This window comes from Spodoptera frugiperda, chromosome 21 (genome assembly GCF_023101765.2).
Source record: "Spodoptera frugiperda isolate SF20-4 chromosome 21, AGI-APGP_CSIRO_Sfru_2.0, whole genome shotgun sequence".
Taxonomy (NCBI): Eukaryota; Metazoa; Arthropoda; class Insecta; order Lepidoptera; family Noctuidae; genus Spodoptera; species Spodoptera frugiperda.
Window position 1 is genome coordinate 1727662 of NC_064232.1, and position 23441 is coordinate 1751102.

At 38.9% G+C, this 23441-nt stretch overlaps 1 protein-coding gene and 2 long non-coding RNA genes across 4 annotated transcripts in view; 1 reads left to right on the top strand and 2 right to left on the bottom strand.

Annotated features, from left to right (window-relative positions):
* The window catches only part of LOC126912053 (uncharacterized), a 192262-nt gene that overhangs the window by 122524 nt on the left and 46297 nt on the right, over positions 1-23441 (bottom strand). The window lies entirely within an intron of this gene.
* Positions 1-23441, bottom strand: part of LOC126912048 (uncharacterized) — a 65401-nt gene that overhangs the window by 14146 nt on the left and 27814 nt on the right. The window lies entirely within an intron of this gene.
* Positions 1535-19862, top strand: LOC118280333 (dynein regulatory complex protein 11-like). The gene is made up of 22 exons (XM_050702105.1): positions 1535-1853; positions 2695-2830; positions 3398-3573; positions 4016-4118; positions 5674-5805; positions 6267-6408; positions 7160-7241; positions 8182-8307; positions 9162-9276; positions 9997-10145; positions 11124-11274; positions 12029-12196; positions 12931-13088; positions 13567-13717; positions 14300-14409; positions 15148-15311; positions 15607-15755; positions 16233-16332; positions 16948-17071; positions 17680-17799; positions 18419-18497; positions 19220-19862. The coding sequence occupies exons 2-22, from the start codon at positions 2717-2719 to the stop codon at positions 19373-19375; spliced, it is 2769 nt and encodes a 922-aa protein (XP_050558062.1). The 5' UTR covers positions 1535-1853; positions 2695-2716; the 3' UTR covers positions 19376-19862.

Here is a 23441-nt window from a genome sequence, read left to right on the forward strand (position 1 = left end):
TATTAGGTTGGGCGACGTCGCCGCGTCTGCGCACACTGCTCATGATGAAGAGTTCCTCTGTGACTCGAAACTAGTAGAGCTTTTCTCCATTCATGTACGTGAATAAACCATGATTTTTAGTTAATTTATTATGTCTCACGAGAGTTATAATAAAAAATATTATGTTCTGACAATTTAATATGATAAAAATGTATAAAAAAAAACATTTTGAGAGAATTTTCGACACGTTGATTATTATATTGTTGCATAGTTAATATTAAAATAAAATAAAATAAATATAATGGAAAAAAGCTTCAAATCGAATGTCTGTGTTCATTGTAGAAAATAATTTTATGTATATTAGATATTTGTATTTATTTTATAAGCTAAGCTAAAGCAGCCATATTTAACCGACTTTAAAGAAAAAGGAGGTGTTTTAAACGCAGTTTATTGAACATAAATTAAAACTATTTATTTTAATAACGCTTGTCATGCATGAGGGTGCGGGTTCGAAACCTACCAAAGGCAAGCACCAATGTGACATTTTCCGAGTTATATGTACATTCTAAGATTATTTAGACACCACTGACAAACGGTGAAGGAAAACATCGTGAAGAAATCTGGGTTAATAATTTCTAATTATAAGTTTGAAATCGCCAACCCGCATTGAGCAATCGTGGTGATTAAAGCTCAAACCTTCTCCGTGTGAGAAGAGGCCTTTGGTCAGCAGTGGCCACTTATAGGCTGTTGATTATGATGATAACGAATGAGGCACTTGGCTTAACTTATAAAATAAAAATAAGTTATAAGTCAAATAAGTAGTTTATAAATGTGTAATAGTGTTTTAATATAAGGCCCTACTTATATTAGCCTTGCTTACACAGCTTCCAAATGGACACCAATAAATTATAAGTAAAAAAAATTATTTTAACTTATAAATTATATTTACAGCACAATTATATTTATGATACTTATACATTTATTGAATTTACAATTATAAGTAAATCAGAAATCTATTTTACTTTCGATTTATATTAATATTTTATTGTATTTTATTTTTTATTGTTTTATAATTAAAGTTGTTTACGGCTTGACACTGTTTTCCATTGTTGTCAATTTAATGTTACATATTTTTTTAACCTATTTATTTGTTTTTAACAAATAATAATTATCACAATAATTATTTTTATAAAAGTCGTTTTGAAGAAATTTTAATGTAATAAGAATTAAATGTTTATTCTTCCCATAAAATTTAATTTTAACCAAAGAATTCTACTTAATTGATTTATGCAACAATTCGGTATAAAAAATATCGGACGAGAAAAATAAATTGCTCAAAATTGTTTTTATTTTTATTAAAAGATTTATTATAAGTATTTTAGAATGAAATAAGAACACTGTGAAATAGTTTGGCTTAATTATAGTTAAATATTGTGATTTATTATAAAAAAATATTAATTTAAATATAAATAAAATAGTTGATTATAATTTCTTGTGTTTATATTTACTGTTGAATTTTTCCCTATATTTTGGAACAGCAGCTCATGTAGTGTAGATGTCCAGTCAACAAGGATGTAGCGAGGTTGACTGTCCAGGCGACACACGTATCACCATAAAGGCAAAAATATCAAAAAAAACTTCTTCCATCATTCATAGAATTTTTCAAAGATTCTAGACCATCATCTATCAGATTTATTGTCAAAAATATGGCATCAAAATTATCGTATTATAATATTTATTATTTATAATTTAAATTATAACGTGAATTAAATTTCAGTTCAATGTAACTTACAACTAAATTCTTGTGCTTTATAAATTATAGTGAAGTGTTTTATTCCTGACATCTAAATTAATTGAAATGTTTTAATTGAATCGTGAGTATTCGTCAATTTATACTTGGGATGCAGGTCGCTTCCAACTGGTCTATCTATAGAAGTCATTGAGGGAGGCTTATATGAGGCAGTGGATGTCTTGAGACCATAGGCGTAGCCAGGTTTTAGTTTCGGGAGGGGTTCAAGAAAGTCGACCCATGAAATGTGTGACCAAAAAAAAACGAACAAAACACTTTATACGTAATAAACACAGATTCATAGGTACCTATATAGAGACCTTTGCCAAAAACAGGAGATGTACTATGCTAACTAGAAAAAGAACGCTCTGTAATGTCTAGGTACGCATTTTTCGGGGGGGGTTTGAACCCCCAAACCCCCCCCCCTGGCTACGCCTATGCTTGAGACCGATAATAATAGGTCATGGATACAACACCTGCAGTTCGATTCTGTAACACACACATTTCGACATGGAAGCTCGAATAAGCAGAAGATCTCATTATGAAAGTCCGAAGCAACTATAAGTACGTTGTCGGCCATTTAACCTCCCAGTAACTGTACTCATACGACTGCACAGAACGCTAGCGTTATTTCACGCCGGTGTTCTATAAAGCGTTTCATTGTCTCTGCTTTTTTTTATGTAGCAGACGTATCACCTGATGGTAAGCAATCGCCGCCGCCCATGGACACTTGAAACTCCAGTGGCATTACAAGAAAGAAGAAGATGCGAAGGGGGAAATTGAGCCTCCGGTAATCTCACACATATAACGCCAGCGTCGTTTGACGTCGGTTTTCTGTGAGGCCGTGGTAACACTCTTGTCAACCCGCCTATTCGTACCGAAGCATGCCTCTCTCTCACATGCTTAACGTTGTTTCACCATTTCAGCGTTATTCAAATACAATTAAAAATGTCTTTACTCAAATTACCGAGTAGCTTGACTAATACTGAAGGTGTGCATGCGAAATGGCTGCAAATTGTGCAGGCTGCTCAATATGCCGTGGCAGACGACATGGAGCAACAGGTTTGGATGTTTATTTTATACTACTAGCGACCCGCCCCAGTCTTCGCGTGGGTGTAATGGTGATAATACATGTATTATACATATAAACCTTCCTCTTGAATCATTCTATGTATAAAAACCGCATCAAAATTTGTTGTGTAGTTTTAAAGATTTAGGGACTGAGAAAGCGGCTTTGTTTTATACTATGTAGTGATTAGTAGCGAGTAGCAAAAAAACAGGCTTACTATTTTTTATGGAGTAGGGTGGCTTATTAATCACCTGATGTTAAGCAATCGATGACGTACGTGAGCAATGAAAACCAGATGTGTTGAAGTGCGTTGCCAACCTGTTGAAGATATGGTGACGTGGGAATATAGCCATCAGACCACCACAGATGGGGCCCAGTAGGACTGATGCTTGATCCGGAGATGCGGACTACCTAGCGGGTTTACCGGGGCTCCGGCTCGAAAAGTAGAAGTAGGAGCGGGGAGGTTTTTAGTCAGTAATATAGACACTCCCTCTCGCTTTGTCCAAGCCTGGAGAACAGATTGGATGTTTTTCCCTCTCAAAAATGTACCAACATTTCAGAATTTAACAGCCAAAGGCATACGCATAAAAGAGCGCTCAATAGCACCAGAAATCCTTGGCCGGAGCTACAGTAGATACTGCTACCTCATCAACCAGATGTATGATGCTTACCTGAACAATGTACATATACAGAGAGCCACTTATATACAGGAGATTATCAATATATGTATGAAAAGGTTTGTATGGTCTTTTGGTCTTTTCTATAACCCTTAGTATGAGTTTGCTTTATGTTTAAAGTAATTGAAATGAGAGCGCGTTCGGCGCTCTGATTGGCTGGCTCGAATAAACCAACCAGAGCGCCGAACGCTCTTGTTTCGATTACTTTAAACACAATTACTATGTTCTAAGGCCGTAGCATCACTCAGGTCCAGCTGACCCAAAGGTCGTGCCAAAGCAAATTCAGCAAATTGGGATTTTTGACAAACTAGTTTCCATATACAGAAGTAGCAGGTTTAAGAATAGAAAGCAAACTAGCAGACGGATTACCTGATGGTAGGCGATCAGCGCCATTCTTGGCTACCCACAACACTAAAGTAAATAGTATTACCGGCTATTACAAGCCAATTGAAGCTCTTAACATCATCATCGCTGTTTAAATGACCACCTGTCCTTCTCCAGATTGTATGAACTGCGCAATGAGATGGTACATTTGATAGTGAACGACTATGTCTACGTAGACGCTGCGTTAGTTCAGCTTCAGTTGACCCCTTACGATATACAGGTGAGCGAGATGACTCTTTTCCTCTACTTGAGATGCCAGACAAGATATATATTTTTTTTATGTTAATTGGGCCAACGTTTGGCCGCTATCTATACAACGTGTAACAAAATAACCATATACATCAAGAAGCCCTGATGTATACAGGTTGAATAAAATCTCTAGACAAAGTTTCAGATTAAAATTCGTTTAAAAAAAAATTAGTACCAAATACTTGGTATCGCATGGTTCTTGACTTCAAATCATACAAACTTGTCACAAAACTACAGGGGTCACCCGCTAGTATTACGAAACATTTCTTCTGTCAATCCGATCGCCTAGTACCTGTCTACCTAATTTTGATTTTTACGTTAAATAGCAGACTTATTTATAGAAATGACAATGCCAGATCCTGCCCCACTCAATTTCATAAATGTACAAGAAAAGTAAATTAATCAAAATTTATGTAATGAAAATAGGACCCTTGGTTACTTAATAATTATTCTGATAAAGTTGCGGATAAAAAGTAGGAAATAAAAAGAATTTAAAAAACCCAAGGCAAAAAGTTATTAAACTATTTTCTATTCCTATGGCGACCATCTGTGTTTCTTAGTACGCATACACGAGGAAGAAAATGAATTTTAATATGAATTTGAAATGACAATGCCAGATCCTTTTTTTTTTTTATTTTAATATGACCCTTGGTTACTTAATATATATATAAAAAAATAACTAACAAACGGTTTTAATACATACGTATTAAAACCGTTTGTTAGTTACCGTTTGTTAGTTTTTTTATATATATATTATAATGAATGCATTTTCTAATTATTATTTCGTGTTTGAACGTTAGTGATTAAATGTAACGAAACGTCATTGGCGTGCGTGTGCCAGTTATGTCCAAAAAGTCATTATTTGACATTCGCTCTGTCTGTTCTGTTTACATTGTTGTTTCGTTATGACTATGAATTAAAAGTAGGATTACTAAAGGTAATATTGGTGATAACATTCCTGCCTTTCATAGCTAAACACCCTATGATAGCATTGTAATAATATAAAGCACTTAATTTAATTATTTCTACCATTATAACTGCAATTAACCTAAACTGGTGCTTTACCTAAAAGTGGTATTTTTTTCTTAGATTTACATAAAAACCGCAACTTCTAAAGGCTTTTAAACATGTTTTTAGTTATCACTAATAAAGCAGCAATAGAATGCTACATTTGGCATGCCTGTACAATATAGTTTTTTGGTGGGGCAAAGCTCTATAGATAGTGGCATTGTCATTTAGCTAGAAAAAATCGAAAATTAAGTATCTAGTTCATCAAATTTATGAATGAGAGTGTGATTATTTTTGAATATTTTATTGTATTGAAAATTATTATTTGTAATAATTTATTTTTGACCGAGGTACTACCCATTTCTAAAGATTTGCTTTCACAGAATAAAATAGAATAAAAGTAGTAGGTACTCACGGTAGGACTTCCTACGTGGGAGGTACACCTAGGTGAGATAATTAAAAAAATATATCAATACGCTTTCTCCATCCCCAATAATCGCTTCTTCTCTCATCTCCAGATAATAATTCCATACCATTTACCTCTGGAATGCAGAACAGACTCGGTGGAAAATTTTCTACAGAAATTGTGGGCAGAGGCTGTCAGAAGAAAGAATAAAGGACAGAGTATACTTGACATACAAGAACAAGAGGTATACATTATACATTGCAATGGGATCTTTGTGATGAGCCGGTAAACGAGCAGACGGATCACCTGATGGTAAGCAATCGCCGCCGCCCACGGACACTTGAAACACTAGAGGCGTTACAAGACTTTAAGGGTTGTTGGGGAATCGGGGATTGGGCGTCCAGGAACCTCAGTCACTCAACGAGACACAACGCAAGCGTTGTATCACGACAATTTTCTGCGAAACCGTGGTATCATTCCGTTTGAGCCGACCTAGCAGTGCCAAAGCATGGCTCTCCCACAGTTCCGTAAATTCCCACGGAAATAGAAAATCGAGAAGTACCGATTTATGCGTAAAATCGCTGACAGAAGCTAGTACAATATACAGAATTGAAGTGTAAAAGTGCTGTTTTGTAGAAAATTAAGATTTATTTTGTCACATTTCTCTGATTCTGCTTACCCGAATAACTCCTGGTAATTGAACAGCCCCAGCCAGCGACCTCGCAGATCAGGGCAAGTTGGGCTGCAAGTACAGGTTTAGATGACAATGTGGTGCCACCAGCGCCTAAACCACCAGCGCCTAAACCTGCTCCTCAGCAAGATAAAGAATCTGAAGACTCTGCTAGCGGTGAGAAGAATCCTCTATTTTAAAATAACACATTCTTCTTTACATTGCAATAGGCTCACCCCCTATTACATGGGACTTATAACACAAATGGTGATAAGTGGGTGTACAACTGTATAGCGGCATAACGTGCCATAATGTGCACCTCTGCCTACCACTTTGGGGATAAAAGGCGTGACGTTGCATATCATATTCTTCTTTTCTGTGGTGGTGATTTCTAGGCTTCTCCCAACGTGCTTTTAAGCTTAAGTGAATGATCATAAGCCTGCATTAAATTCATCGAAGGAAGTAGAACAACATCGTATTTTTCTTCTCCTCTTAAAATATCTTCTGTTTACACAAACTTTCGTATTTATCATGTCGTGTGCCTGAATGCTAGCCCGGAGATTTAGATCGCCCTCACGTTTCTCATGCATGAGAGAGTCGGTTCGAAACCTACCAACGGTATCTACCACCATCGTGAGGAAACCTGGACTTATAATTTCTAGTTATAAGTTTTAAATCGCCAACCCGCATTGAGCAAGCGTGGTGATTAATGCTCAAACCTTCTCCGTGCGATAAGAGGCCTTTGGTCAGCAGTGGCCGCTCATAGGCTGTTGATGATGTAACATTAGAGCTTGAAATGTATTTACCGTGTTTATAAATGTCTATGCAATAAGTAAAAATCCCGTCTCAAGTTCTAATGATAGCATCAGTGATCATGTCAGTTTAAAAACTTATGTAGATGATGTGTTCTTGTTCAATTCGATTTCAGTTAAAGAAAAACTAGTATACGAGCCTGAGGTTCCAACAGCGTCCACACTCGCGACCGTCATACAACAGCATGAGCGATACAGGTAGTGCAATGTGCAGTTTTTATTTTTTTATTTTTTTTTTATTTTGTTGTTGTCATCAAGTGTATCGGTAGCCCCCAAACTAGGATAATCCTGTAACTTGGGGACTTGAGTTGAGATATCTTGAGTACATGAGTCTGCTCAGTTATTAAGAATGTAGGTTCGAAAATAAAGGGAAATTCAGTAGAATAATAGATTTAATTACTCGCTAATGTGTATTATTGCTTTTTGAGGGAGGGGGAATCATCCTATTACTTATCTCGCCTTGGGTGAGGCGAGAGGGAGTGTCAGACTCTTACTGACTAAAAACCACCTCGTTCCTACTCCGGCTTTTCGAGCTGGAGCCCCGGTAAACCCGCTAGGAAGTCCGCAGTTCCGAATCGGTTTTAATGATTATAAAATAGATAACCAGATTGATCAAAGTTTTATTCGGCTGAAAAAATAATTAAAAGCCTAGTCTTTGCACTTAAGTCTTTGACTGCCAACAAAAAACGATTGAAGACTAATATTGGTCTTCGCAAACATAAAAGTTAAAATGTGTGCCGGAACGCGGATCCACGTAAGACATAATGTCTTCTCTATTGTTGTCTTATATACGAGAGGTTAGCCCCAAAAAATCTGCGAACTACCTGTCTCGAAAAGCTGGAGAAGGTTTTCTGTGAGGCCGTGGTATCACTCCGGTCGAGCCGGCCCATTCGTGCCGAAGCATGGCTCTCCCACACTTAATTTTATTTTATTTTATAATCATTAAAACCGATTCGGAACTGCGGACTTCCTAGCGGGTTTACCGGAGCTCCACCTAGAAAAGCCGGAGTAGGAACGGGGTGGTTTTTAGTCTTAATAAGAGTCTGACAGTCCCTCTCACCTCACTCTAAGCCGGAGAAGCCACTGAACAATTTTCTCCCCTCAAAAAAAATACACCTAATTTTTTAAAAATTTTCAGACAGTGGCTAATGTCTGATATAAAAGGCAAAGCTGCACAACGGAGGCTGTATTTCATGGAAACCGCTAAAGAAGCACCCGAAGAAGTCAAACATAAGGCTGCGAATATTATTCAGAAAGTTCACAGGTATTTATAAAAAACAAGTTCATAGAATATAACCAAGTATTGTATTGTGAATCTGATTGAAAAAGAGTAACCTATGGAGTTTCTTGCTCTTTACTCTTTGGAACGCGTAAATACGAGTAGCTTCACTAGAGGACTGACAGACAGAGAGACATTTTGTTTTCTTTATATTGTAATATTTGCTTTGCCGTTCAAAATCCGTGCCTTCCTGCCATATTTGAAATAAATAATTTTTACTTTGACTTCGAATAAAGTACCCTGATCGATTTCGATCACGGTCGGTGGCTAATTTGTCTAACTAGACTAGCCCACTATGCGAGAGATATTATATTGCACAAGTGTGTGCCAAAATATAGGTGCACTTTCCGAACTCAATATGACGACAGACCGACACGACCGTAGAAAGGTCAGGCGCAGGATCAATGGCTTTACGTGCTTTCCGAGTCAATTTTACTTAGAAAATTACATTTTCACCTTTTTTGACCGTCACAGCAGCCACTATGCCAACCGTGACCCGTGCAGTACAGTAGTACACACGGGTAATTAAATCATCATCATCAACTAAATGACACCGACAGTTTACATTGATACTTCTTTGTTGCTGTGCCAGTAAGATTTGCTATGAAGATGTGCCGCTGTGAGGTGGAAGATACGTAGGCCGAATTGCGATGTATCGAATATAGGGTAGCCAGGTCCATAGCACGCATAAAAATATTAAAAACATATTATCTTAATTGTATCCGTTTCAACCAGTGCTAAGCTATGTGTACCAATGAATAAGATTGGTGGAAACCAAACGCATAGCACATCTTTGGTTGAAAAGCACTGTAAAAGCACTACGAAATCCTTATTTTCAGGCATTTCATGAAAATGAAGCGTGAAAGAGTGAAGGAGGCGAGGAGAGATATCATACTGGGTATAAAGCCAGACCCGTTCAAGCCCAGCCTCAGCTACCCCGAAGAAAATATCAAAGTAATCCCATTTTTCCATATTTTCTGCCAATTTTAAGGACTTCAAAAAAGGAAGGGGTTCTATGTTCACAGTATCAGCCTATAAGAGGCCGCTATTGATCAAAGGCCTGTTCCTCACGATGTTTTCCTTCATCGTTAGTCAGTGGTGTCTAAATAATCTTGGAAAGGTTTAGAAAGGTTCTATGTCCGGATGATTGTTTGTTGTTTTTGTATTTTCAAACTTCTGTATAGTGTACTAAAGGTTATTTTGGTCTGAAGATACTATATCTTTTAAGCTGACTAGATTGTCTAAACCAAAATTTGGACAGTAGCAGTGTTCTAGATTAAATTGTAACTTTTCTGATAAGAAACATCAAATGACTCCTCGCATTCTGGATGAGGCGTTAGGTGACAAAAGGGGAAAATTAAAAACTTCTGCCGTCTTGAGTGAGGCAAGAAAGTGTCAGATTCTGTGAGTGTGACTGAAAGTGACTGACTATCTTACTACGTACCGGGCCACGGTTTACGATTGCACCTAATCCACAAACCCGGCCACACATCGCCCTAGTATGTCTCTGTGGTGAACTGGTGACCTGATAAAATTCTACTATACCTACCTAAGAATCAATAAAATCAACACAATAAACGCCATGAGGGGCAAAAGTGACCGGCGCTAATATAAGTTACTTTCACGAGATTTTTCTTGGCAGACAAAGTCTTAAAAACCAATTTAATGTTACAGGTATACGAAAGAAGAAAGAAGACTAGACTGAAAATAAACCAGTCGTACTTAAAAGAATTAGAGAAAGAAAACACAAGAATAATTATGTTCAAGAAAGGAAATCAAATCGATGATATCACTGATGAGATTAGGAACTGGTTTAAGGAATGGTAAGGGCTTGGCAATACGGTGTAACAAAAAGGGGGTATATCAAGTGCACGGTTTCTAGATAACATAACAAACGATACGGGAAGGGTTTTTTAAACTCATGTTTTCATGGAACGAAGTTATGAATTTTTCCAATACATAAAATTCCAGAAACCCAACATCAAAATTTAGTAGATACTGGTACTAGGCGATTAGATTTACAGAAGAAATGTTTCGTAATATTAGTGAGTGACCCCTGTAGTGTTGTGATACATTTGTATGATTTAAAATTAAGAACCATGCGACGCCAAGTATTTGGTACTTTTTTTTTTATCGTATTTTGAGCTGAAACTTTGTTTAGAGATTCTATTCAACCTGTATTCTTCAGTGTTTCTTGATGTATATGGGTATTTTGTTACACGCTGTAGAAGAACACATTTTTTTCCATTCGTACTCTTCACATGGGTGTCTTAGGAACCGACTTGGTAGCTACTCATTAAACAGAGGATGCTTTTTTTGAGGGGGGAAAATCGTCTGCCTTGACTGCAAGGTCGGCGCTATGGCTGGGCAACTAGCTGTCGTGCAACGTGTAGCGGGTTCGATTCCCGCCCGTAACTGCCTAGCGGGAACGGGCTAACTGGAGCTCCGGTTCGAAGTCAGGCAAGAGTAGGAACGGGGTGGTTTTTAGTCAGGAAGATTCTGACCCTCCTTCTCACCTCGCCCAAGTTGGGAGAAGTTATTGGATAATTTTCCACCATTAAAAAACCCACCTACTATTAAGTAGAAATCATCACAAACTTCTCCAATGTAAAGGAGGCCATAGTCCAGCAGTACAGTGTACCGTCGTCAGATGTATGTTATAGCAATAGCACTATTTGCATTGTAATGGTGTTCTATTCGCATTGTATTTCCCACTTTATAGCGTAACAATAAAATTGAAAATCTAATAAAGGACAAACATGAGTAGCTTGACTCGTTGATGACAAAATTAAACATTTTAGGTTCTACGGTTATGGCTTCTTCCCTGAATACCCATATGAAATCGAAGGAGGTACTATACTAGTTGTCAGGGGTGACTACCCAACTATAGAAGAAAAACAAGAACTAGATGAAAAAACGTTAAAAGAGACGAAAGGAAAGACTAAGGAACAGGTAATTTATATAGAACTATGATTTGGAGGATTTCAATTAAAACACTACGAGGTAGAATGCATTTCTCACCTCTCTTGAAGTGCTTTTCCACAAAAGATATGCTATTATAGCTATGCTACGAAGATGTAATAGGTAGCTAAGCTGCGAAACTATGTGACCGTTTCCACTGATACTAAGTTATGTAGGTGTGCAAGCAAGATGTGCTATGAAAATGAGCCGCCGCAAAGTAACTGTTTGAGGAAGATGCGCAACTCGAGTATGCGATGTGTATGTAGTAGGGAAGCTATCTATAGCACGCATTTTTAACACGCATCTTTCCATTTAAAAAATAAAGCTTAGCCGATTCCGTTTCCATCTGTGCTAAGTTATGTGCACTAATGAATATGATTTGTGAAAGCCAAACGCATCCACAGCAACTTAACATAGCACATCTCTGGTGGAGAAGCACTCTTAAAGTTAGTCACTCTTAAACCTGAACGACCTAAACCTTCTAAAGTTCAAACCGCTTGCCAAACTTATGGTGAAACAGTCTTCTTAGGTAGATTAAGATGCCCTGGATAAGAAGATAAGGAGAGGAATTCCTGGTCGGAGTCTATGTTTCCATAAAGGTAAAACCTACCTAAAGACACCTGTCTTCAAGTCCCGAGTGAATAGGTTGCTTATATAATAGATAGGCGTGTTCTATCATAGGTCATCGTTTACCACCAGGCAAGATAGTTCTATTACATTTAAAAATTAATCTGCTGTATTACAGATGAAAGAAGAAAGGGCTAGATTGAAAGAAGAACAGAAAATGAAAGCTCAGTTGGCAAAAGAAACTAAGCGAAAAGAAGAAGAAAACATGGTAAAGGCTCGATGCAACCCCTTCTCTGACCCTGGGTATCAGATACAGGAGTCTGCTGCACTGCCATCGGTTAATGAGGTAAACATAACAACTGTCATATCAACAGCCTATTAGTAGCTACTGCAGACCAAAGGCCTCTTCTCACATGGAGTAGGTTATGAGCATTAATCACCATGTTTGCTCAATGTGGGTTGGTAATTTCAGTAATAATCAGAAATAAACCCAGGTTTCTTCACGGTATTTTCCTTCAACAAATAAAATTGTCAGTGGTGTCTAAATAATCTTAGAAAGTACATAATTATAACTCGAAAAATTCACATTGGTACTTGCCCGAAGATCGAACCCGAGATCTCATGCATGAAGAGCGGGCGTCTTAAAACGGTTCGAAAAACAGGAGTAGAAACAGGGTGGTTTTTAGTCAGTAAAAGTCTCTGACACTCCCTTTCACTTTGCCCAAGATGGGCGAAGACAGAGGATGAATTTCCTCCTAAAAAAAAAAGCAAATGCAATAGTCCAGTAGTGGTCTATCACTGACTGTTAATATTCATAATGATTCTAAGTTTAATATTATATTTTGTTTAATTAAATCATTCTTGCCGCATGTCGGACGAATGGTGAGCAAAACTCACTACTGAGTGGAGCCCACTCAACGTCCACAGACGTCGCGACAGGCCCAGAAGGAGATGACGAGACATCTATGACAAGGATTGGCCACAAAAAGCTTTAAACAGCGAGGAGTGGAAGGAGGGTAGGGAGGCCTTTGCCCTGCAGTGGGACGATCATGGCTGAAATCTTAATCATTATTTCTGCAGGCTCTTATAGGCTACAGGGCAGCGTGGTCTCTGTTCGATGAATTGCCAAAAGAAAAGTTTGGAGAAACAATATATGGGTACATGAAGCCACTGCTCACTGAGGACCTGATGAAGAGTATGCACCTGGAGTGCAGGAAGGTTATCGATGAGATGATGAGGTAAATACATTGTCATATTTGTCTGACCGATCATCTGATGGTAAGCAATCATTGCCCATGAACACAAACAACAAAGAAGTTACAAGTGCATTCTTGGCCTTTTAGGGATTTTAGGATGGGGAAAATTAGGCCTCCACTTTGGAATGAGCACTTAAGCTAGCTTCACTGACAGACAGACTGACAGGCTATTGTTTATTTCTTTCTTTGTTGTAGTTTCAAAAGTACCTAAGTATTTATGGTTTAATTGGAATAAATAATTTGATAGCCGATAGCCTCACTCATACGGTGAAAAACACGATGTAAGAAGCGTTGTTTTACGTTAGTCGACCTAGCTCATTCAGGTCGAAACACGGCTCACGGTTCTCACATGTGTAAGAAAGCCTATAAGATGTCATCACAATAGCAAAAACTCCATTTTTCTTTCCAGATCTTTCTTTTAACTATCTCCTAATTACATTATTCTCTTCTGTAACCACAGATTAGATCTGAAACTGCTGATACAGAAACACCAAGCAGACTTCAAGTCGATGGGCAGAAAGTTTCCAAAAATTAAGCCAAGAAAGAAACCTAAAGCCCCACCAGTACCGAAACCCATCATTTACGACAAAAAGCTGATCAAACAAACCGCGGTGAGTGCTCATTATCCGAAAGTGAACTTTATCAAAAAATTAACTATAAAAAAAAAATAAACGTGAAACAACGCTTGCGTTGTGAGAGTGAGGTTACTGGAGGCCCAATTCCCCATTTTGCAATCTTCCCAAACCCCGATTCTCCAACAACCCTTAAATTCCTAATCGCCACCTTGTAACGGGTGATTAGAGTATTTTGGCGGCGATAATTGCTTACCATCAGGTGATCCTGAATTTGATGGAAGCTAAAGAAGTATGTAAACATCGTAAAAGGTGGTGTTAATTTTTTTAAGGACAGAAAATCATCCAAAGACTTCTCTCGCCCTAAGCGAGGCGAGAGTGAGTGTCAGACTCTCACTGACTATAAACCACCCCGTTCCTACTCCTGCTTTTCAAACCCGAACCCCGGTAAACCCCCTAGGTAGTCCACAGCTTCGGTAGTAGTTTCTGTTCATCATGGGATAAAGGCATGCCAAATCTGTCTAACACATCTATATCTCTAACAAATTTTCAACCTTAACCTTACCTTGTAGAGCATAAAATCAATTATGAAATTTTCTATACTTTTTATACTCTTTTCAGCCAGTTTTTGATCTAAACTTGGTCACAAAGCCGACGGTAAAACTAAGTGATGTGTTCGGCGACTTGAATTATGCAGCTTATAACTTTAATATTAGAGATCCAAATGCAACGTAAGTACTTCTTTATTTAGATTTAATTGTTTGCCGAAGGGGTAGGCAGAGGTGCACATTATATCACGTAATGTATACATTGTACACTTTTCACAATTTATTTTAAGTCCCATGTAGTAGGTGGTGACCCTGTTGCCATATACTGGGCACAATTCCAGACTCCGTGATACTACTGAGAAATTTTCGAAATACCGAAAATAGCAACTCAGGCACTAAGCCCTCTCAGGTAGAGAGGATCCATAGTCCAACTGTTTCCTCATCCATATTACCATTCCAGATTACCACGTTCTATTGATTTCTGCTGAAGCCTAGTCTCTGTCAAATCTTCCTCTTATGACAACCACGTCAAGAGTAACGATGGTGACAAAATGTATTCAAAGTCAAAGCATTTATTTCAATTAATCCTAAATAAGGCACTTTTGAAACGTCAAATTGAATTGTCCGTCAGTCCGTCCGTCAGTGAAGCTAGGCGCTCGTTCCAAAGTGTAACTTCGAATGGAGAAGAACGAGCAAGAAACTCCATCGTTACTCTTTTTAAAACCATTAACCTAGGGCCTTAGTCTGCTATTACAATTGTGTCAGAAGGGACGGAGATATGTAGGTTGTATAGCTCCGTCCCTCTTGCACTGATCAATGATCGACCATTCTGACACAATTGTAATAGCAGACTAACGCCCCTGTATTCCAGTCATACTCTGCCACCACCCCACTCTTAGGTGATTCTTCACACCATTTCAGGTTCCCCTTTCCAGCGTATGGTGATATCAAGGAAAGACTAAGATTGTCCTGTGTATTGGGCTGTGGCATCCAAGATGGAGCCACCAGGAGGAAGTCTGTGATGCTGCTAGGTCCTGAAAGGAATGGCAAGCAGTTCCTCGTTGATGCTGTTGCTGGGGAGTTAAGTAAGTTCTTATGGGTGATCCTTTAGAGTTTAGATAGATTTTTGAATTATCCTCTTTCTATGTTATCTTAAAATATGATTTATGAAATTTTCCTGTTTTTATGTTATTTTAAAATATTATTTATTGAATTTTCCTGTTTTTATGTTATCCTTAAATATTATTTATTAAATTTTCCTGTTTTTATGTTATCTTTAAATATTATTTATAGGTCCGAATCCCCTAGAACACGCTTTTGTGAGCTTTTAGCGGGCTTATCAAACAAAGAAGTATTTCAGGACACCCTTTCCTATTACAGATGCCATTAAAATCGACATCACGCCTGAAGTATTCACCGCCATTGTCCACAAACCTCTGAAAGTTTTGACCCAAGTCTTCACAACCGCAAAAGCCTTTCAGCCGACTGTAATATTCATGAAAAACGTTGAAAGAGTATTTGCTACAAAGGTATGAAATTATTTTTATATTATAACTATCGTGAGACATGGTAAATTAACTAAAAATAACGGTTTACTCACGTAAATTAATGGAGAAAAGCTCTACTAGTTTTGAGTCACAGAGGGACTCTTCATCATGAGCAGCGTGCGCAAACGCGGTGACGTCACGCAACCTACTAGTAGTATGAAATTGTGTTAATTTTGAAATATTCTAAGCGGTGTTTTTTGAGATAAGAAGTGAAAGAATAAACGGGTCACCTGTAGTTAAGTGATTGAAGAACATCGCCCATCGACATTTGAAAACCGAAAGAGTTTTAGAGATTGAGCATTTGGGCGATCTCGGGATTTGGGTGAATGTTGATTCGGGTTTGGGCCTCCGTTAACCTCACTCACACAGCGATATAAAATCCTCTGATAGTTTTACTCCAATTTTATGTGAAATGGCGGCTTACAGCTGTTTAATGATTTCATTCATTTATTTTTTCAGGTGCCCCCAGAAGATAAATATCTGAAAGCTCAATCTCTGAAAACAGCTCTAGCGAAACAGATTAAACAGATATCGGCTGACGATAAAATTATTTTTATTGGTAAGGAATAGGGATGATGACGGGGTATGAAAATTAAAAATCTTTTCAGTCTGTCAGTTAGATAATGAAAAAATATTAGACACGTATTTTTTTCATTTTGTCGTATAAGATGGACAATACTTAAATAAAACGAATCAAAGTTTAGAAGTGGTAGCAAATACATCATTTCTACGTATAAAATGTACCTAGAAGTGAAGTCACGCGATATTTCAAATCGATATATCTTCAAAAGTATTTGTTTACGTAAGAAAATAAAAAATACGTGTTAAATAAATTTAAAATTATTATCTATCAAGATGGGCATTAAGATAAAAAATAGACATCTAACCCATTACAATCTCCCTTATATGAACATAGCTATTTCCGCGCGGTTTCACCCGCTCTGCTCGGCTCCTATTGGTCATAGCGTGATGCTTTATAGCCTATAGCCTTCCTCGATAAATGCACTATTCAACGCAAAAAGAATTATTCAATTCGGTCCAGGTAGCTCCGGAGATTAGCGCGTTCAAACAAACAAACAAACAAACAATCAAACAAACAAACTCTTCAGCTTTATAATATTAGTATAGATATAAAGCTAATCGTTGTGTTATGCTGGTTACGTCACTTTCACAGGAACCTGCAGCAATCCTTGGGCGGCCAGAGCAAAACCCATGATGAATATCTTTGAGGAGATCCTGATCGTCCCGAGAACTGACTACGGGACTTTGTCGCAATTTTTGCAAACTAAACTATTAAAGTAATTTGACATCACATTTTATTTTATGGTATAAGCCGGTAAACGAGGAAGTGGATTACCAGCCTGATGGTAAGCAATCGCCGCCTCGCCGCCCATAGACACTTAAAACACCAGAGGCGATACAAGTGCGTTGCCGGCCTTATGGGGGTTAGGAATTTAAGGGTTGTCGGGGAATCGGGGATTGGGAAGATTGGGGAGGGGGCTTATTGTGCCTCCGGTAACCTCACTCACACAACAAAGCACAACGCGAACGTTGTTTCACGTCGGTTTACTGTGAGGCCGTAGTATCACTCCGGTCGAGCTGGCCCGTTCGTGCCGAAGCATGGCTCTCCCACACTTAATATATCTCCTCTAATAATATCTACTGATTTATTTCGTTGCGAGATCTTAGACATTTATTTTTCTGGGACGTGTGCCGGACTTCAGCGTTTCGGTGTATCCATGGTTGTATCTACTGTAGATCCCGGTGCACAGAAATTGCACCAGTTTTGTAAGATTATGGTAGATTTGTACAAAAGTCAAGCAATATTGAATCGTAATTTCTATATTGTGGATCCATCGCCTGAAAGTAAACAATATCATGCAATATTGAACCCTATTTTTTATAGCATAAGGAGCATTCCAAGAGACTATTGCGTGCAGTCGATGGCTCAGGTGCTTCGAGGGTACAGTTTTGGAGACATCATCACAGCGTTTGAAGAAGTCATGACGCCGGAAAGACTTGTTAGGTAAATGTAAACCTTAATACAATGTGATGATGACTGCACGGTTGGCGCAGTGGCTGGGCAACTGGCTGCCGTGCAACGTGTACCGGGCTCGATTCCCACACGGAGCAATCCACAAATTGTTGTTTTGAGTCTGGGTGTCATGTGCATGTGAGATTCTATGTTTGTAAACGCACCCACGACACAGGAGGAAATCCTTAAGTGAGGCAAAGTTAAAAAATATATATATATAGCTGTTTCTAGTCCGGCTTGTATGACCAAATGCATGACTTTAAAGAAAAATTCTTAGTATCAACATGCTTATTGTATGTACACCTCTGCCTACCCCTTCGGGCATTGCAACATTTTTCATTTTCATTTTTTTATCATTTTAAAATGAAACGTTGCCCCACACTAGGATTTTCTCCTGTGTCGTGGGTGCATTTACAAACATACAAGTTCACATACACATGACACCCAGACCCGAAACAACAATTTGTGGATTACACAAAGAGTTGTTCCGTGCGGGAATCGAACCCGCTACCCGTTGCGCGGCAGCCAGTTGCCCAGCCACCGCACCAACCGTGCAGTCAAAACACATAACGTTATGTGGAATTAGATCAGTATAATTGCTGTTTTTCAGACTAAACGTAACACCACTGTCGCCGGGTGAAATACTAGAGGTGTTGCTACAAAAGGGCTTGGAACCTATGGATGTGGTGGTGAGTATGGCCCTTTTTTTAAGGGGGGGAAATCATACAATGATATCTCTCGCCTTGGGTGAGTCGAGAGGGAGTATCAGAGTCTTATTGACGCAAAACAACCTCGTTCCTACTCTTGCTTTTCGAGCCGGAGCCCCGGAAACACGCTAGGTAGTCCGCAGCTCCGGAACAGGCCCTGCTGGGCTCCATCTGTGGTGTTCTAAGACTCATAGCAACTAAAAACCACCCTATTCATGGTACCACCCTGCTTCGAACCGCGACCCGCTGGGCATTCCGCAGCTCCGGGTAACTTGCGGGTTATCGGGGCCTTGGCTGATGATTTACCCCTCAAAACCAACTAAAAATCAGTGCTGGGTACTTTCGGTGCCCAGCTCATACTGAGGTAGCAACCCTTTTGGCTTGGGCACGTTGCCACCGCGTTTTTACCTGTTGTGTTGTATGTTTTTACTTTTATATAATTTAAATAGTGCACTTTTTTTGTGTTTTTTGAATGTTTTAATTAATTTTACCATTTTTTTTTCTTTTCTATTTTCTGTTTTGTTTTTGGTGCATCGTGCCTGGTGCCGAATAAATGTTTTTTCTTTCTTTCTTTTTTTCTTTCAAAAAAAACTTAAAATAAATTTTGGGCAGCTTCAGGTATCCAGCAGCTATCTGCGACCTCAATTTATTGGGTCATCTATCCACCCACTGATTTGACTAATAACATTACATACAATTTTCAGGATTTTCAAAAATACGTCGACTTTAGTATTCAGTACGGACCTCTGAAGACTGAGCGTGAAAATTATGCAAAGATAAATTTATTCAGAGAGGACTTTTATAAGAAAGAAGCTAAGAAAAAGGGAGAGAAGGAGAAGGGGGCGGCAGCGAACACCTAAACTAAGATCACCAGATCATATCTCCTCACATGGAGAAAGTTTGAGCATTAATCTCCACGCTTGCTTAATGCGGGTTGGCGATTTCAAACTTATAATTAGAAATTATAAGCCCAGGTTTCCTCACCATGTTTTCCTTCACCGTTTGTTAGTGGCGTCTAAATAATCTTAGAAAGTACATATAACTCGGAAAACGTTACATTGGTTCTTGCTGTTGGTAGGTTTGGCAGCCGCTATCTCATGTAAGAGAAGCGGGCGTAATAAACCTACGGGCTACCATGAATGTGGTTTTTACCAACCTTTAAGTGACACCTAACAGTATAAGTTTAGGTGCAACGTCACGCGAAGTAACTTATAGTTAAGATGGATTACATATGGTGAAAAGTGAGTCCACATTGTATAGCGGCATTACGTCCCGTAATGTGCACCTCTGCCTACCCCTTCGGGGATAAAAAGGCTTGACGTTATTTTGTATGACAACAACATACCTACAAAGTATATATATTACTTTTCAGTTATATCTCAAAGGGATTTGAAATCTATTGAAATTGAGAAACGAAGTAACCTTGACGCATGCATATTTTTGGATTTTGGGCTAGCATCTGTTAATTTTTTTTTATTGCAATATTTCTCTTAAAAGTGTAGTTTTTATTCTTTTATATAATACTAGCTGATACAGCAAACTTCTTAGTGCCTCCAACATCTTTTAGTCACCTTTTAAAGCTTCCCTAGACTTTTACGAATAACTCAAAATTAGCCTAATCAGTCCAGCCGTTCTCGAGTTTTGGCGAAACAAGCGAACAACTATTCATTTTAATGTATAGAGATTATTATTGTGGTCTACGTGATTGTTTCGATAGAAAATATTAACTATTATTTGTAAAATGTTATTAGAAAGTGCCGTATTTCTATTTCTGATCTTGATTATATTTAGATAAGTGTAAAAGTGTATGAAAATAATCTTAAAAAACATGTTTGTATTGGTTTTATTTAAAAATGTAATTAATTATGTTATTTCGTAAACTGTTATTTGGAAAAATAAAGTGTATATGATATATTATCACGCATTTTAATTACGCAAAAAGATAGCACATATGTAGCAATGGGGGCAAATTGTACTGTTTTTTACTCGCCAGATGGGGCGAGTGTGGACCTCTCGCTTTTCATCCAATAGGGAATCAGCTAGTGTCACGATATTAGACGTTCAATATTTGACAGCTACAGCGATTAGATAAAAGAAACTCTTGCTATATCTATGTCATCTGGTTAGCAAAAAACAAGGTAATTATTGCAGATTTGCGGTAAAGATTTTTTTGGCACGTGTATTAATAAAGAAAAATCTTTTTTTTACATTTGATGATTCGAAGTTTGACCTGTGGTTTGACTGCTATCTCGCCTGATGGTAAGTGATGATGCGGCCTACGATGGAGCACGTCTGCCCATAAGCCACCTATTCACTCAGGCTTTGAAGACACCCAGGTTATACCCATTAGGAAACACAGACTCCGGCAAGGAGTTCCACTCCCTAGCAGTTCGCACAAGGAAGCTTGACGCGAAGCGCTTACGAAGCGTAAATCATTATGTCTAAGCCAAATGTCAACGATAAGGTGCTAGAATCCTCACATTTGATCCATGGCTTGGAGATCAGAATTAAATCATCGAATGTTTAGAGTATGCATATGCTGCTGTTTTTTTATAGTGGTTAGTCGTAGTTTTAGAATTTACATACCTGTCTAACTAAACAAATAGACATAATATAGTGCACAAAATCTCCGTGCTACTACTGAGAAATTTTCGAAAAACCGAAAAAAGCCCAGCAATACTTTGTCCGACCCGAGAATCGAACCCAAGACCCCTTGTCCGGCAGACGCATTAGCGATCACTCGACCAACGAGTAGGCTTGAGAAAGAAAGGGAATCAAACAGTTTACGAATTTCATTCAGTTTTTATAAGTATGTCGGAGGAAGGTGTGGGCGATACATTGGGCGAGAGCCCTCTTCGTAACACATAGGTAGAGCTATGTGTTGGCAGCAATATAACAATAAAATCTTCGTTAAGAAATGATTGTTTTTTTTTCGTAGATTGCACTGGTATACTTTAATTTCTTCTCCATAGGAATCTACAATTTGGAACGAGTTGTGCGAGTGGATACCATAACATTCTCATTTTAGAGACTGAATTAAACAGAGTTTTTTTGAAGTCTCTTTCACATAACATTAACCCTATAGCCAACTGTGTCACTAATATGCGACAGATATTTCCATATCCCTGCCACTCATACAGTATTACTGCGACAGAGAAAATGCTCACTCTTACACGATCGCTCTTCCTTATTTAGTGTAGATATAATTATTTCGATTAGTAGCCCCGCGCTTGGTGCATGATAATTGATATTTAACTGAGCGGTTAAAGGGTTAGGTTAGGTTTGTGTTACCCAAAACTAACCTAAACCAAACCTAACCTATCCCAAACCTATCCCAAACCTAACCCAAACCTAACCCAAACCTAACCCAAACCTAACCCAAACCTAACCCAAACCTAACCCAAACCTAACCCAAACCTAACCCAAACCTAACCCAAACCTAACCCAAACCTAACCCAAACCTAACCCAAACCTAACCCAAACCTAACCCAAACCTAACCCAAACCTAACCCAAACCTAACCCAAACCTAACCAAAACCTAACCCAAACCTAACCCAAACATTTTTTTTTCTTGATTTCCCCCTTACCTTTTTTACCCTACCAATTACTGGTTCCGACGAATCGTCGGATTCTTGCCTCAGGTGCCCCCCTCGGGGCAGGACCACTCGTTAAAGGTTCCATCCCCACTATCACTACTTTCTCCGATCTCTAGTTGCGAAAAAAATATAAAATGGTTGAAATATTTTCAAAATATTTTTATTATTTATTGTTTAAAATTTGCCGCGCCCTAAAAAGTGCCGCCCGGGGCGAGCCGCCCCTGCCGCCCCCACTACGCTACGCCACTGGCACAAATGTGTGCGCAAACACAGGAACGCAGACCGACACGATCGGAGAAAGGTCGAATCAGGCGAATGACCAACGGCTTTACGTGCTTTCTGAGGCATGGGGGTGAAACACCGCCTAACTTTTTTACTCCTGGCTAATAATGGTCATTTATTCAGTTCCTACTCCTGCTTCGAGCCAATGCCGTGGTGACGAGCAGGGTTTTCCGCAGCTCCGAGTTTTTTTTTTTTTTTTATGAAACACGCCGGTAATCGAGCAGACGTATTACCTGATGGTAAGCAATCGCCGCCGCCCATGGACACTTGTAACACCAGAGGCGTTACAAGTGCGTTGCCGGCTTTTTGGGAGTTAGGAATTTAAGGGTAGTTGTTCGGGAATCGGGGATGGGGAAGATTGGGAAGGGGAGAATTGGGCCTCCGGTAACCTCACTCACACAAACACAACGCAAGCGTTGTTTCACGTCGGTTTTCTGTGAGGCCGTTTTATCACTCCGGTCGAGCCGGCCCATTCGTGCTGAAGCATGGCTCTCCCACTCTTGAGTGTCACTTTAATCCTCATACTTGCCTTGATTGTCGGTCTCTGTCAAATATGTAGACCCTTATGGTAATCGTCCATAGGCCCGCATCATACGCATCGTACGCAACGGATTTTTGTTTGTCTTCTATTATATAAAAATAAGTTTTCCTTCCTGACGTTATACGAACCGATTTCCACGGATTTGTTTCGTTTGAATGGTCTCTGGCTCCATGATAGTTAAATAGATATAGATAGTAGCTCCGTTATAAACGGAGCAAAGAAAATTCAGGAAAATATCAAGAAAAAAGGAGAAAATCGTTGGTGGCGAAACGGAGTTCGCTGGGTTTGCTAGTCTTGTATAAACACTCATACAACTTCGTCCACAGATCCGCATCGTACGGACCGCATCATCGGCAATGCCTACATGCGATGCGTACTGATGACGTCATACGGAATGCGTACGATGCGTGCGATGCGGGTCTGAAGACGCTGTTGTATAGAAACTCATATGTACAATTACTGCGGCCACTGATCCGCGTCGTACGGACCGCATCATCAGCAATGCCT

Excerpts from the sequence above, each read along its gene's own strand:
- LOC118280333 (XM_050702105.1), top strand. The coding sequence starts at position 2,717 with ATGTCTTTACTCAAATTACCGAGTAGCTTGACTAATACTGAAGGTGTG. Across the intron at positions 9,277-9,996 it reads ACCCCGAAGAAAATATCAAA|GTATACGAAAGAAGAAAGAA; the intron begins GTAATCCCATTT and ends TTAATGTTACAG. Across the intron at positions 14,410-15,147 it reads ATTAGAGATCCAAATGCAAC|GTTCCCCTTTCCAGCGTATG; the intron begins GTAAGTACTTCT and ends ACACCATTTCAG.